The 15,158-nt window shown below is 39.8% G+C and overlaps 1 protein-coding gene across 7 annotated transcripts in view; it reads left to right on the forward strand.

The window, feature by feature from the left end:
* The window catches only part of NBEA (neurobeachin), a 575,138-nt gene that overhangs the window by 203,355 nt on the left and 356,625 nt on the right, over window positions 1–15,158 (forward strand). For all 7 annotated transcript variants that reach the window (XM_075851713.1, XM_075851718.1, XM_075851715.1 and 4 more), the window contains 5 exons: window positions 445–524; window positions 1,643–1,705; window positions 5,313–5,410; window positions 9,781–9,873; window positions 10,831–10,939. In XM_075851713.1, the coding sequence (XP_075707828.1) occupies window positions 445–524; window positions 1,643–1,705; window positions 5,313–5,410; window positions 9,781–9,873; window positions 10,831–10,939 (443 nt within the window). The remainder of the gene's footprint in view (window positions 1–444; window positions 525–1,642; window positions 1,706–5,312; window positions 5,411–9,780; window positions 9,874–10,830; window positions 10,940–15,158) is intronic.

Here is a 15,158-nt window from a genome sequence, read left to right on the forward strand (position 1 = left end):
TATTCACATCCTATGCTTTCCCACCCCCGCAGTATAATCCCATCCAGCATTTACAGGAAAATGCACCCCCTCCTCCCATAGAGTACTCTTTCCTATACAGTTGAAAAAAAGGTATACCAACCTATACCTGCCCAGTGGATGCCAAAAAAAACCACTTTTTGTATCCATCAGCGCTATAGGGCTCTAAGGATACGTTAAGTAACTAAAGACCAGTAAAGGTAAAGCTAATAATTATATAAAAGTATCTGAACAGTTTTATGTGCAACTTTAGTGATTGGAAATGTATAAATCCCCATTCACACATTACGTTCAATGGTCAAAATCTGCAATAGACAAAATCATGTTTACATTTCCATTTCCATTATTATTATTATTATTATTTTTCATTTTTTTTGCTGGTGTTACATATACTTAATGCAGCTATTTTTACCTTTTCTATTTTAGATGGCTCCAGACCTTCCCAAAAAGAGATCATTTCCTTGCGTGCATTTATGCTGCTTTTCCTGAAGCAACTGATTCTTAAGGTATATCACGTCATTGTATTCTACTTCATCTTTTTGCTAGTATAATCTGCAGGTATAATATGTCGATAACCTCCAGTGTGACACATACAACCGTTTTATTTTTGGTGCCTACAGTATTGTCAGAGTATAAAATATATATATTTATTTTTTTTAACTCCGATGGGCTGCAACTCTGTAATATACAGCTCGTCCTGATTCACGCACTCATAGACCAATATCTCCTACTACACCACTCACCCGCAACCCCCAAAAGACCGAGCTGGGCTGAGAGGCACAATTAATTGGACTGTATATTAAACCGTTTTATCTCCATTCCCGACAGTGGGGCAGCATTCTTCATATACCTCTGTGAAAAGCATCAATCAGCTTTGCAGACGTGTTTTACTAAATACTAGCACTTTTTCTTAGAACTTTACATTGTGCTTTCCCTCTTAGAAGCCATTCCTCTGTTATTCCTCCTAGAAATGTTTGTATAAATTGACAATTGGTTGCTACCCTTCCCCGTGTCACTGTGTAACGACGCACCCTTTTGACAAGGGAAATGGTAATGCCCAGTTGTCCATTTATTCATACATTTCCAGGAGGAATAACAGAGGAATGGCTTCTAAGAAGTGATGCTTCTACATTTTTATTTCATACAAGTGTTTACTTAAACAGGCAAGTCGGGAGAGCGAATACTTTTTAAGAGGGCGTACAGTTGAAGATTGAGATTTCAGCTTTTATATCTCCAGTGCAGGTTAGAAAAGGAGAACCATGATCTGATTGGTTACTATAGGTTGAAGTTAAGCTTAGTAATGCCTTACTATTGGCGTGACCGTTCTATGATAAAATTCAGTGCAGTAAATGTCGGGCCCTTTCTAAAAGAGACACCCGTGCGATCTATATAAGCGGAGTACAGTAGGCACAAATGCGTAAAACCTTGCTCTGCAAATTGAGCCATATTCCTACAGCATGAGTCTGCTGCACCTATATATATATATATATATATGTCATTGCTGTGGTTCCTCAGTCCACTGATGGTTAACATTTAGGGTTTGGCACTAACCATGAATTATTCCGTCTCTCAGAATATTATTCACTGTAGGTAACGTTTTATGTTTTGTTACTTTTCCTGTCAGGATCGAGGGGTGAAAGAAGATGAGCTACAGAGCATTCTAAATTACCTTCTGACGATGCATGAGGTATGCACGGTGTTATTGCGCTGTCGTTATATGTGTCTGCGGGTTTATTATTAAAGTTTTATAACAATAATATGAAGTTGGAAGGTTCTGGGTATGATCATTTTTCCAATTATTTGGTTAACCTCTTAAGGTCCCTGTCTCTGCTGGTATACAGATGACTGTAAAAATCTACCAGGAACAGCTTAAATAAAAAAATTTGTATAATATGAGAAGTGCATTATAAACTGGAATTTTTTCAATTTTTTTTTTAAGAAAAAACTTAACCGAAGAAACTTGAAATGTTCTAACTATAATCATTTTGGCTGTGCTATAATGTAATTCAGCTCTCCGTGTACTAAATTCCTGGTGAACTTGTGCTGGGCTTGTGCTTACACACAGCAGCCAATCTTAGCACACGGAGCTGCAATGTAAATAATGGGGGCAGCACAGATCAGAGGGTCTGGACATGTGATTCAACACCTTAGACAATGCAAGTAAGCGGGGGGGGGGGGGGGGGTCACTCTTCATCTGATACCTAAAAAATAACAGATTATCACATACTCCCCTGTAAATCTAACATGCCAACGGTTTCTTCTGGTCCTTTTTTTTTTTTTTTACTAGACTACAGCGTTGATGTGCTTTACGTGACATGCAACTGTGGCAGCCAATCGCTGACCAGAGCGGTGACATCACGGCCGAAGCCATTGATTAGCTGCCGTGGTAACATGTAAAGTAGGGCACCGCCTGTGGCCGAGTAGTGGTGGGGGTACACTGAACCATTGGCATACGGAATTTTCAGGAAAAAAATAATATTTTTATATATACAGAGCTATTTATATGCAAAGACCTCCAAGCAACTTAATCATAACATGTATCAAATCCACCACCCATCCCATAGCGACTATATAACGTTGCCAGTAGTTTATACCTGCAGCAGGCTAATGGACGTCTGACTACAGATGGCTGCAAAATCCAGACTGCCTCCTCATGCTTGTAATTTGAAGAATAACATGTCCTGGCCCATCTGTATTATGTGTGCAACGTTTTAGTTTTCTTTCTGTTTTGTTAGATTAAATGACTAAGGCTACATTCAGACGAGCGAGTACGATTTGCGTGCGTAAAAAACGCAGTGTTTTTCCTACATTTCATGTCCATGTGCTTTGCGTTTTTCACGTCCGTGCAAGCACTTTTTAAAAAAATAAAAATAATATTTCTCTGCTTTTTTTATGTAACTGATGCATGAAACACGGACAGCACATGGATGTAGTGGGTGTGCTGTCCGTGGTTTTCACGCACCCATAGACTTCAATGGGCAACTAGGTGCGCAAAAACACACCAGCATAGGACACGCAGTGAGTTTCACGCAACGGACACTCGCTACGTGAAAACTCATGTATGTTTGAATAGCCCCATTGAAATGAATGGGTGCGTGTGCTGTGTGTTATTTCAACGGACAGCACACGGACGAGTATTAATCACGTCTGTGTCAGGGTTTCTGTTCTGCTACGGCATTCGTAGCAGAATGAAAATACCGGAGGAAACGGATCCGTCGCATGACGGTCACACTAATGGCACCGGAGCAAACGCATTGCTTTTAATTGGTCTCCATCCTGGTGTCTGTCGTTTTGCCGGCCAATGTAGCGCTGCATGCCTGGCTGTTTCCGTATTCACGGCCACTTTGCCATTGAGTCTCCCCCTTGACACCCGTTCTCGAGATAGGTGCAGGTCCTAGAGCTGGGAGCTTCATCCATCAGATATTTATGGCATATCCTGTGGATATGCCTTAAATGTCTGAGATGGGAAAACCCCTTTAAGATTGTAATGTGCATTCCAGTACAAACCGCTACTGTCATTTGGACTGACAGTGAGCCAAAAGCTGGAATCTGTTATCATGTCGGCGAGTTATCTGTCTACAGGATAAGACGAAAGAGAAATCATTGTAAATCAGAATATAATATAGCTGCGGAACCTGAATTATTGAGTGAAAAGACCTGTGCTGTGAATTTAGATGTTGACCGTGTCATAACACATGTTCTCCATTATAAAATATGTCTGATTTTCTACTGAAGTGCCTGCAGCTTAGTCTTATGAATAAACTTGAGGTTTATAGAGCATTTGCTCTTACAATAGAAAATCATCTGTAAGATATAAACCTATTTCCAATCTGTATAGATAAATGGATGGACCTGTGTGTGGCTAGTGTGAGTATGCTATATCTTATTGGCTAGGAGATTATGTTCTATGTGTTACGTTGTCATCCTACATACGTTTTGAATCAAAGTCGCACTTAGAAATGGTTGTTTATGGAAAGTAATTCTGTCAATGAGAATTCTGCATACATGTATACAAACACATTATACTCTCACTGCCTCCTGGTGATCGGAGTAAGAGACACACTAGACTAGTCATACATACTTAACACACCTTCCTGCTGCACTCACAGCACATTAGTAGACTCCGGCCTACACTGATTAACATGACTTTGGTGGAAATAATTGTATTATGATGCCATAACTTATATGAAAGAGTCCTGAGTCTCTAATCTAATTAAGGCCTTATTCATACGAACGTGTCCATTTTGCGCATGCAAAAAACGCTGCGTTTTGCGCACGCAAAAGCTCCGTGTGGCATCTGTATATGGTGCGTGGCTGCGTGATTTTCGCGCAGCCGGCATTATTATGACACTCCCTTTTTATGTGACTACACCGTAAAGAAGGCAGGGATTTTATGTTTCCCTTCTCTACTTTACCAGCTGTAGCGTGAATCATGCGCACCACCCGGAAGTGCTTCCGTGTGCCCAGCGCGATTTGCACGCACCCATTGACTTCAATGGGTGTGTGCCGCGCGAAACACAGGCAAGTATAGGACATGTCGTGAGTTTTACGCAGTGCTCATACGCTGCGTGAAAATCACTGATAGTCTGAACGGCCCCATTCATTAACATAGGTCCGTGTGAATAAGGCCTTAGTCACAAAAATGCTAACATTTAACATTGGCGAGCCAGCCAGTCAAAAATTTTAACAAAAAAAGCCCTTGTATTTTCCTTTTGTGTGAGGTCTTTCTAAATTAATTTTGTTTCTTCTGTTTCTAAAAAGTGATTTCCATTATAGTTTCTATAGAGCTACCTAGCTCTCCCTGAATGTCTAATCTTCCAAGTTTTGAAATCATAATGGGTTAGGCCTTCTTTGACTATTGCAAAAATGACATACTTGCTATTCAGGAGTCCGTAAAAGTCATGTGAGAGCTAAAATAGTGCCCGGATAGATTGTTACTCTGATGTCTTTGTGTCAAATAATACAAGAAAAACAGCTGTCTCCTCAAAGTCGTGCATATACCACACACCTTTAAAAGCAGCACAGCATGGGAAAGTGGCATATTTACAAATTGGGGAGTTTTGGGGCATCTGTGCCCAGATAATTCCTAATAAAACCGTGGCTTATAGGTTGTAGCAGTCCGTACACTAATGTATCAGTTGCACTAGTTTGTATAAATAAGCTCCAATATTTCCAAACGTCTTTAATAAAGATGTCAAATGTACTTTGCTGAATAAAAGATCACATTGCTGTAGCAAAGATCTGGGTGTAAGCAGAAAACATGTCATTTGGGATTCTGTCTTCTTCCATTACAGGATGAGAATATTCATGATGTTCTGCAGCTGCTTGTGGCTCTAATGTCTGAACATCCCGCCTCAATGATACCTGCATTTGATCAGAGAAATGGAATACGGTGAGACAAGCTGCAAATCCATTAATTATCTGTTTTCCTTTTATGTGCGGCATCCGAATAGTTGGATAATCACAGGAAAAGTGTTGTTTGTTTCGCTGGAAATCATTTGTTGAGATGTGAACATGAACCTGTCACCAAGACAAAAAGTCTAGCTGCTAATCCAGGCAATGCCCAGGCACAAAAAATGGCATGTGCTGTAATTAATATGACGAAAATGCCAACAGGTGCTCGGTTAACCCTTCAGATCCTGACCTCAACATAACAGTGTCTGAGGCCATCTTGTTGAAGACAATATTGTGAGCATTTATTTTTCTTGTCCCTGGTGTCCCATTTTTTTCTTGAATATGAGCTATCTATGGACTGCATGCATGACTACATACTGACATCAGCAAGTTTTCACTGCAGAATAGCAAAGTGCAGATGGGGATTAGAAAAGCCCAGAAGTCTACAACTAGATCAGCAATTACACAGTGATTTTTTTCCCCCTGCACTGCATAATCTCCACAATGAGTTAGTTCAGATTGTGTAGTGTGAAGACCAGCCCAGACTTAGAGGTATGTAAAGGCAGCTATTGCTTTCACTCTATATAAAAGGGCTTTTATTCAGCAGCTAATATATTCGTGCAGTGACACACTATATAACCCGCATATAGGGCATTACCTCACTTTTTCAACCCTCTCTTAGGCTGGATTCACACGAGCATGTTGGGTCCGTAAAGGACGGATCGTATTTCGGCCGCAAGTCCCGGACCGAACACAGTGCAGGGTGCCAGGCTCCTAGCATCATAGTTATGTGCAACTCTAGGAGTCCCTGCCTCGCTGCAGGACAACTGTCCCGTACTGTAATCATGTTTCCAGTACGGGACAGTAGTTCCACGGAGAGGCAGGGACTCCTAGCGTCGTACATAACTATGATGCTAGGAGCCCGGCTCCCTGCAGTGTGTTCGGTCCGGGACTTGCGGCCGAAATACGTTCCGTCCATTACGGACGTAACATGTTCGTGTGAATCCAGCCTAAGAAAGGGTAATTCAACTTTAAAAAAACTGTTGACGTGTCGTAGTGACATGTGAGATGTTTTGATCGGCGGGAGTCTGAGCGCCGAGACCCCCATCGGTCGCTAAAACCAAGTGGCAGAAGCGATCAGGTGAAAACATATCAAATGTTTTTTGAAAGTTTAGTTACCTTTGAAACACGTCCGGCTGCAGAAAGCCCTGGCGATCAGTTATTAAAGTTGTACCCAGCCATGCATTTGCCTTGTAACGGCCATTGCAGGAGAAATCGTTGTGTTACATGGCGACTGTTCAAGTGAAGTTACCACCCATGCAATACATGGACTGGCCAGGTTCGCCAGTGTGAGAGCCACTCGTTATTATCGGCTCACCACTCTGGTTCATGGAGGGGGTTCCCAAAGCCTTGATTCGGCAAATAAAAAGGGGTTGTCGGTGCGGCAGCCCTTTTTAGGCTTAACAATACATTTACCGTATTCTGTTTAGTGAGAGACTTGCTGGTTCTCACTGATATTCTCGACAGTGTAGACCACACTTGCACCACATAGATTGACCATCTATATTTTATCTATTTATTATATAATATAGGGCTGGGCAAATCCGAGGTGCAAGGTAGCCAAAATGCCTAGAGATTGATTGCTCACTATTAAAAAAATGTTAAAATAAATACAAAAAAAATAAAAAAGGTGACCGAGAGACTCGCTCATAAAGTATACAGTAATTTATCCGTGTGTAAGTAGGTAACTGAATAGATAGATATGTTAGGAAATATGTTTAGGATTCGTTCGCTATATTAAAAACCGTTTTATAAACACATCACTAAGTCAAGTCCTAAATTGCCACTGAAACATCAAAACTGTAGGGAAAACGAGAAAGAAAGTGTTATGTAATAATTCTTGTATGCAGGGTTATATAATGCAGGTTGTCACAGGTGCTCTATTTAAATGAAAGAAATCTTGTGACAGACCAACTATAATGCAGCCTGTGGTGCGGGTTTCAATGTTAAGTTATACCTGCTGATTTTAGGGCTGGAAACAATTTTGAGAAACATTTTCTCACAGCCAAAAATGCGTTTTTTACATATTCTTTTTCAACCTACAACATTCTTCAAAGAAGTCCAAGGAGAAAGCCAACAAGCCAATATTTTTTTTGTATATTATATTCTAATTTAGCGAATGCAAACAGGTTACTTGTCTTTACATAATTAGAAAACTAACTACCTACAAAAGAACACACAAACTTTGCTACCAAAAAATAACCATTCTTTATTACTGATCAGTACATATAAAAGATACACATAACCAAAGAAAAAATACTGACAATAGTGGTCAAAAAACAAGTAAGGTATACAGACCACAACAACAAGGATCTCCCCGTTGTTCTGGCCTGTATACCTCCTTTATCTTACTGTTTTTGAACACTATCTTAATGTGGAAGGTGCTATCCACTAGTCACTTATGTCTCCATGGCTTACTAGCCTCTTATTGCACTATTTGCACTTTATGCTATTATAACGTCTAAAGGACCTGGTTAGTGAGGGCATCCATTTTTTATAATCTTTTATTACATCTTTTTTATATATACTGATCATTAATAAAGATTTGTTCTTTTTTTGGTAGCAAAGTTTGTGGTTTTTTTTGTAGGTAGTTATTCGTTCTTACACAGAACAGTGAGGGTTATTATAAATGCGTTTCTATTGGCCCTATTGCATTAGTTGTTGTTATAGAAGTATAACACTGCTACAATTCTGTCCACTCTCCTGTATTGTCTGTTTAGTAAATACTTGTATTGGCCATTAAATAAGTCTGGAGCATATTTTCTTAGAACTCTTGAGTTGTGCTGCTCCTCTGTTGTTCCTCCTGGGCATTACCATTTACTGTTGCCAATAAGGTGTGTCCCTATATAGTCTGACACTGTCAATACTGATTGGACATTGTCAAAATGTGTAATAATACGCCCCATTGACAGAAAGGTAAGACCCAGTTGACCATTTTATTTATACATTTCCAAGAGGAATACTAGAGGAACCACACAACTCAGAGTTCTAAGAAAAGTTAACCCCACCCCCCTGAATTATTTAATTTGGAAGAAAGTGGTGAAACCAAACTACTCACATACTGATTCTGTCACTTTAAAGGAAGACAAAAGTGACGCTGTAGGGAGCAGACGGTAGCTCCACTTTGACACATCTGATAGTAAAGACATCCTAGTAATCAAAATGAAATTAGCGACTGTTTCTGTTCCTGTTTTGCATGAAAATGTCTTAAAATCTAGATTCCAGGACGTCAGCGCTTTAGTCTAAAGACCTACGTGGCAGTGCCAGGTCCTCATGACCTTGGACAATGAAGCTTTTTCTCTAATTCAGACTTGCTGAAATGCTGACTGTAATCTCTGGGACAATAGACCTCTGTCTATTTCATTTCTGTAGGACAAAGTCACGATTGTTAGGTTGGTCCCGCAGAACAGCACTTGGTTGTTGTTGATTATTTCTTGTAGTGGATCAAGATAATTATTTGTTGGAGGAATTTCACTGCTTACTATAACCCCTTTATCTGGCTTCTGCGGGAAGCAATCTAAATATACAAGCAATACATATTCGGAGCTCACTGAACAAACGCATAGAAAGATTTGCATACATTAAAAAATATCTGTACCAAATAATGTGATCTTGTTCTTCAGCCTGTTATACAAACTGTCACTGCAGCTATTTTATGCGTCTCGCTGTTTATATAACCTTTATGCCATTGCTAGTTGTTTAGTTTTATCAGGCGTAAGATGAATTAACCTGACTTTCTGTTCTTATATTAGCTGTAGACTGTGCTGTACGGTAATCATGATGTGTTATATATATATATATATATATGTGTGTGTATCTTTTTGAAACAAATTGCATTTATTTTAATGTTTGCACATATATTGTAATATTGCATATATTTATAACTAAAATAAAAATACGAACTAAAACTAAAAAACAAACAAGCTGGTGACTTACCATGATATCCACCTTTTTTCTTGATCAATTCTTGTTTCATACAGCAATAAAAGTACAGCAAAAATACGTTGCATCTTTGGGCTGTCTTGTTTTTTTATTCTGATCTTTATATGATTGAGGGCAGTCATCTATTAATTTCTATAGTAGTGTTGTGGGCATGCTCTGTGACATGTGTAGAGGTCACTGTACAGGAGGTGGAGATGAACAGTCCCCATTATCTGTTCTTGAATGTTTTAACATAAAAACTATATTTAAACAACACATTCTGAGGATAAATTCCCTTTAAGATGCCCATGAACCATAAATTGTTCTGTGATTTTGATACTGGATATCATTTGTGGTCAATTCATTCTCATTTGTGTCTTTCTTTAGGGTCATTTATAAGCTACTAGCTTCTAAAAGTGAAAGTATCCGAGTGCAGGCACTTAAAGTCCTTGGATATTTCCTAAAGCACCTAGGCCACAAGTAAGTGTTGAAGTAATGTGTCCTTCCCATATACTGTGATCTTTAAATGCGATGTACACCTTTTGAAGCAAAAATATTATTTTCCTTTTTAAGATGCAACTTCTATGTATCCTGTATGCATAGCAGCTGTGTTCTTCTGTCAAAGCCGATTCCTTCTCCACTGAACTGACGGCTCAGTTGAAAGCCAAGATACGCAGGACCAGCCGTCAGATCAGCTGACCTGACGGAATCGACTTTGACGGAAAGATACAGCTTCTATGTATACAGGTTACATAAAAACTATCCGAAAAGGTAAAAACATTTTTTAATAAAAGTAAATTCAAAAGTTGTTTTAAATCACTTAAAACATTAATCTATTAAAAATGCTTCATAGGTGTACACAGACTTGAATAGGTCCCAATTATTACTATATAGCCATTGGGGGTTTGTGTTGTGCTGTATCTACTCCTGTCTGACTATAGATTGTTTTTTTAAAGAATAACTAAACATAGTGATATGTCGAAAGTTTTGGTTGGTCTGGGTACGAGCACTGAGACCCCCACCAATCGCTAAAACAAAGCGGCAGAAGTGCTCGTGTGAGTGCCCAGCCGCTTCGTTCCTGTCTGGGTTTTTCCGGAAATCAATGTATCGGAGCACGGGCTCAATAGAAAATCTATGAGCCCTTACTCCGATACATCGGCTTTCCGGAAAAAGCCGAACAAAAATTAATCGGCTGAGTGCTACAACGAGTGCTGCTGCCGCTTCGATTTAGCGATGGTGAAGGTCTCCGTGCTCGGACCCCCGCCAATCAAAACTTCTGACATGTCACTATAACATGTCAGAAGTTTGTCGAACGTTTAGTTATTCTTTAAGGTCATTCCTCCTCTACTTCTACCTATTTATTTTTTTAAATGCTGCAGTACAAACAATGTGAACTCTATGATTGGTTAAACCTAATGCTTTTTCTATTTGTTTCAGACGGAAAGTTGAAATCATGCACACTCACAGCCTCTTCACGTTACTCGGAGAGAGGCTGATGCTGCACACCAACACAGTGACAGTAACAACGTACAATACCCTCTACGAGGTGAGATGCTTCTTACCAATTTGCGAACTGCAGATTAGGATTGCCTGATATCTTTATAGACTGTAGCCAGATTATGTTGAAGATTAAACATCATATCTGGGTGCCATTAAATATTGTGTGCGGTTAAGGGGATGAGGAGCATTAGCTATGATAAAAAAAAAATTTGGGGGGGGGGCCTCTATGATTTTCTCATCACTTCAGGTTTATTTCAAATGCATGTCAATCCACCCTCCAAATAACATGCACAGCATCCAAAGGTGGTTGACAAATTGCAGCCAGACCGTTTCCGGCCTGTAGGTCCGGCCTATTTTGCGCCAGGATTAAGTGTTTTTTTTGTAAATTTGTTTCTTCCAAGAGCACCGGTACCAGTTAATAGTAAAGCTTTAATAATAACAGGCATACTTATGGTTTTGGAGGTACACTGATTTTTCATTTTTGAGGGGATTCAGGCCCGCTACCCAGCCGTGGCATTGCCTGTGCACAAAGTGGGTAAATGATTGGGCGGCTGAAGTACAAATCCATCAGGATTTACATAACTTTGTTGGGTTGGGCACTGAATTGAAAATGTGAGCCGAGTGAAAGCCTCGCTTCTTACCTGAGTTCTGCGCATTGATCCCGGTGCATTCGTACATTTGTTGTAAAAACACATTATACTTTGTACCACTTTCCAGGTATCAGCGCTCACCATCCATTCTTTCATCACAGGAGTAATATTTCTATACGGCTGTACGTGTGAAGCATCATGACTTGTTATCCACGTATTAGTCAAAGAAAGTTTATAACGACCGTCCCTCCCTTTGATCTTCTGGGCAGGATTCCTCACAATACAAGTGTATTATGGGATAGAATTCCTCTTGAGTAGATGACAGCGCTAACAATACTCGTGTATTGTGTAAACTGTACAAGATTGTTTTATCTTTGCTAAACAGAAGATTCTTCTATTTTTTTAAGCCCGGGATACAAGAGCTTACAGCTCATTGATGTATTGTGTAATGTTCTCCTACGTCATCTGTGCTCTGCCCCCCTTTGTGTGAATGTCTGTACCTCTGGTTACGTACGCTGCGGTTATCTGCCGAAGATGTCAGACATTTGTCTCTTCCATGGCGTCATAGCGGTGGCACCAGAGGTTTAGCTTTATATCCTATCTGTGCTTCTGTATAACTGTGTTTATATCGCTGGGTAATCTCATTATCTATTTTCCTTATGTTGTGCAAATATTTTATGATTCATTATCTAGCATTGTAATGTGATTGTATAGAGGAAGTAGGCTTGAGCTGTTTGACTGATCTTGTGATGTATATTAGTCTTATTATCTAGTGGATGGGCCAGGGGCATGCATAGGTTTACAGTAGTTTACCTTTTTAGTTGCCTTTTAAGCCAGTGATATGTCTGCCAGACACATTCATGCTCGGATCCACCAAGCTGGCATGTGTATTTTAGTAGAGACAGAAAAAAAACAGCTGCCAGATAGTTCTTATTCTCTGTGGGATCTGTAATGCAGCCTCAAAGAGTTCAATCATTATCTCAGCCCTGCTACATCACTTTTATACACAGTAATTATAAGATTGATCATCCAGGACTCGTGGAATTTAAAGGAGTTACTTGAATATTTTTTTGCCGTATTTTCTTCTAGTCCTCCTCCACCGGGTTGCATAATGTTACCTTATAAATTATGCCTTGTGTTGACTGCTTCTGCTGCACCTTTTTTTATTTCAAACTCTTTATTGGGAAAGAAATAGACATGAGAAGAACGTGCGTTCTCCCACATACAGGAGCAGGTTTGGCTTCGCAGAGCCATAATATCATGTTTAATGTGACGTGAAAGGTAACCATATGAGCACATTTATTTCCATGTACTATTGAGTAATCTCGTCCAATGAAGAATAGATCGTATTCTACTATAAAACATAAAAGTAAACTCTTTAAACCACACTGCAGTCTACTGTATCGGATGTGCTAATGCCAATGTGGTTTTATGTACAGCCTTATGAAATAGGCTTCCCAAAGGACGTCACATCAGGGTCCCGCTGCAAGTTTTGCGCTATTCACCTGATGTCAAACCATTATCCGTTGTTGTTTTAGTATCGCTCTTTTATTTATTCACGGCACAGGTGCAATTAAATTAGGGCTCGTTTTCTGGAAAACACTTTTTGAGACGAAGTTTTGGCTTTCAATGAATAAACTGATTATAATATTTAATAATATGATGATACCCAAAGTCTGACATGAAGGCGAGGGAGTTCTATAAAAAAAATTCAAAATGGGGTCCACCTTCTTGGTGCTGATTTAGTTCACTACACCCAACCCTTCCATGGACCATTCTGGCTCTTGGTGGCCCTGTACTTCCAAACAGAAGTTTGACTCCAGGCCATACCACCCTTCCAGATAGCGCCAGGTTGAAGTAGGCCTTTGCTCTTAAAGGGAAAGTATGACCAATATTTTTTTTTCATAGTTAAAGAAGATCTGTCACTAGTTTAGTAATGCCCAATCTCCTATCTGATCTAATAGGCGCTGTCACACTGATAATACTAGTGAAAATTGTGTCCCAAAAAGTTTATTATTTTAAAAGTTATGAGCTTTTTGTCTAAATATGCAAATGAGGCTATACTAGACAAGTGGGTGTCAACACCAGCGATTCTCCTGAGGTGGAGCCTCCTCACAGCCTCTGACGCTGTCCTATCAGCATGAAGCTGCTTCACCCGCAGTTTGAGAGACCGAGGCTGGAGGGAAGGGCGATCACTTCAATTAGCTATATGTCCGGCTATGTCGCTCGGGCAGCAAGTTAAAACCCGAGCCGTAAAGAGTCTATGGCTCGGGTTTTAAGGACACCAACCGCTGGCCGTAAAAACACAGCCAGCGGTCGGGAACCAGTTTTGGTCATGTTTTGATGACACATTCCCTTTGAGGAGTCTTCCTATAGAACTTATGACTATAATTCTACTCCATAATATAAAAAAACAGTGTTGCAAATACGTCTCAGTGGAGTTAGGGGGAGTTAGAACCTGGGAACATCAGCACGTACCCTAGTTATATTATCGAAATGAGTTGATTTTAAGGCGTAGGGTAGTTTATGACCCTGTGATCCATAACATAACCCCATAACTGAATTTCACCTCCTTCCAGGTATTGCATCCGGTTGAATGTAATCGGATGATTTTCCCTGTGATGACCGGGCACAGAATGGTTCACTCTAAGAATGTACCCAAGCTCTCACATACATTTGCTTCTGAGCACCCTGTAATTTATGGATTTGTAGAGGGTTTTCCAGAGTATTATCTGACATTTCCTCATCACGCATATTTCCAGTTATACGCTTGTGGCAGTCACGCTTCTCCCCCTGACTTTATGTAAAAATATTCAGCTATTCTTGGAATTTCCCCAGGATTTTATTATTCCTTCTTTTCTCTTCTTACAACAACCCTCCATTTCAAAGATGGATCACAGATCACTAATGTGCTCCTAAAAGCTCCTGTAGCGCAGCTTGCATGATTAAATTTGATATTGGTTTAGTCAAATGCACACAAAGTGCTCAAAAACCAGTTTGACTAAGAACAGATACGTCTGTAACAATTATAAATTATATGACAGGAGGAGAAATTGGTGACATTAATCTCAATAATTACATCCATAGCGGTTAAGCTCCCCCAGTCCTGATGAAGCCAGACGGCCAGAGAAAGTGCTGTGCTGACTCCTGTTATTACTTCTCAGGGTTTATCCAGCTCCTTCTCCTTTTTTCGAACTGGACGTGAAAAGGGGATCTTTTTGGTAATCTCTCTCATATTAGTTTACTAGTAATTCCCATTCTGTTTCTCATGTCCCAAAAAAGCCCCGAGCAGTACAATACAAAGTGTTTTTTGTTTTTTTTTTTCAAATTATATTTGCAAAGAAATTGTGCCCATTGATCAGTGTGCCAGGCAGGAGCTTTTGCCCACAAAGTACTCTAATATATAACTACACAATAATTGTGCCAACACCAGTGGCCCCAAGATAGTTGAACAACAATCATATATATTGGCCAGGTGGCAGAACATAAATTGGGCAAATTGGCTGGCTTTTTTCTTGTCCGCTTTGTCACTACACTAAGGAATCATTGATTTATTCTGAAGGGTCCTCCTTGCAGGTGTGGAATTGAACTGGCATAAGGGATGGAGATATTTGCTGCTAATGTGTTGTAAATAGGAACAATTCCTTATGACAATAAGTTACAAGAAAGCATTTG

This window comes from Rhinoderma darwinii, chromosome 2 (genome assembly GCF_050947455.1).
Source record: "Rhinoderma darwinii isolate aRhiDar2 chromosome 2, aRhiDar2.hap1, whole genome shotgun sequence".
Taxonomy (NCBI): Eukaryota; Metazoa; Chordata; class Amphibia; order Anura; family Rhinodermatidae; genus Rhinoderma; species Rhinoderma darwinii.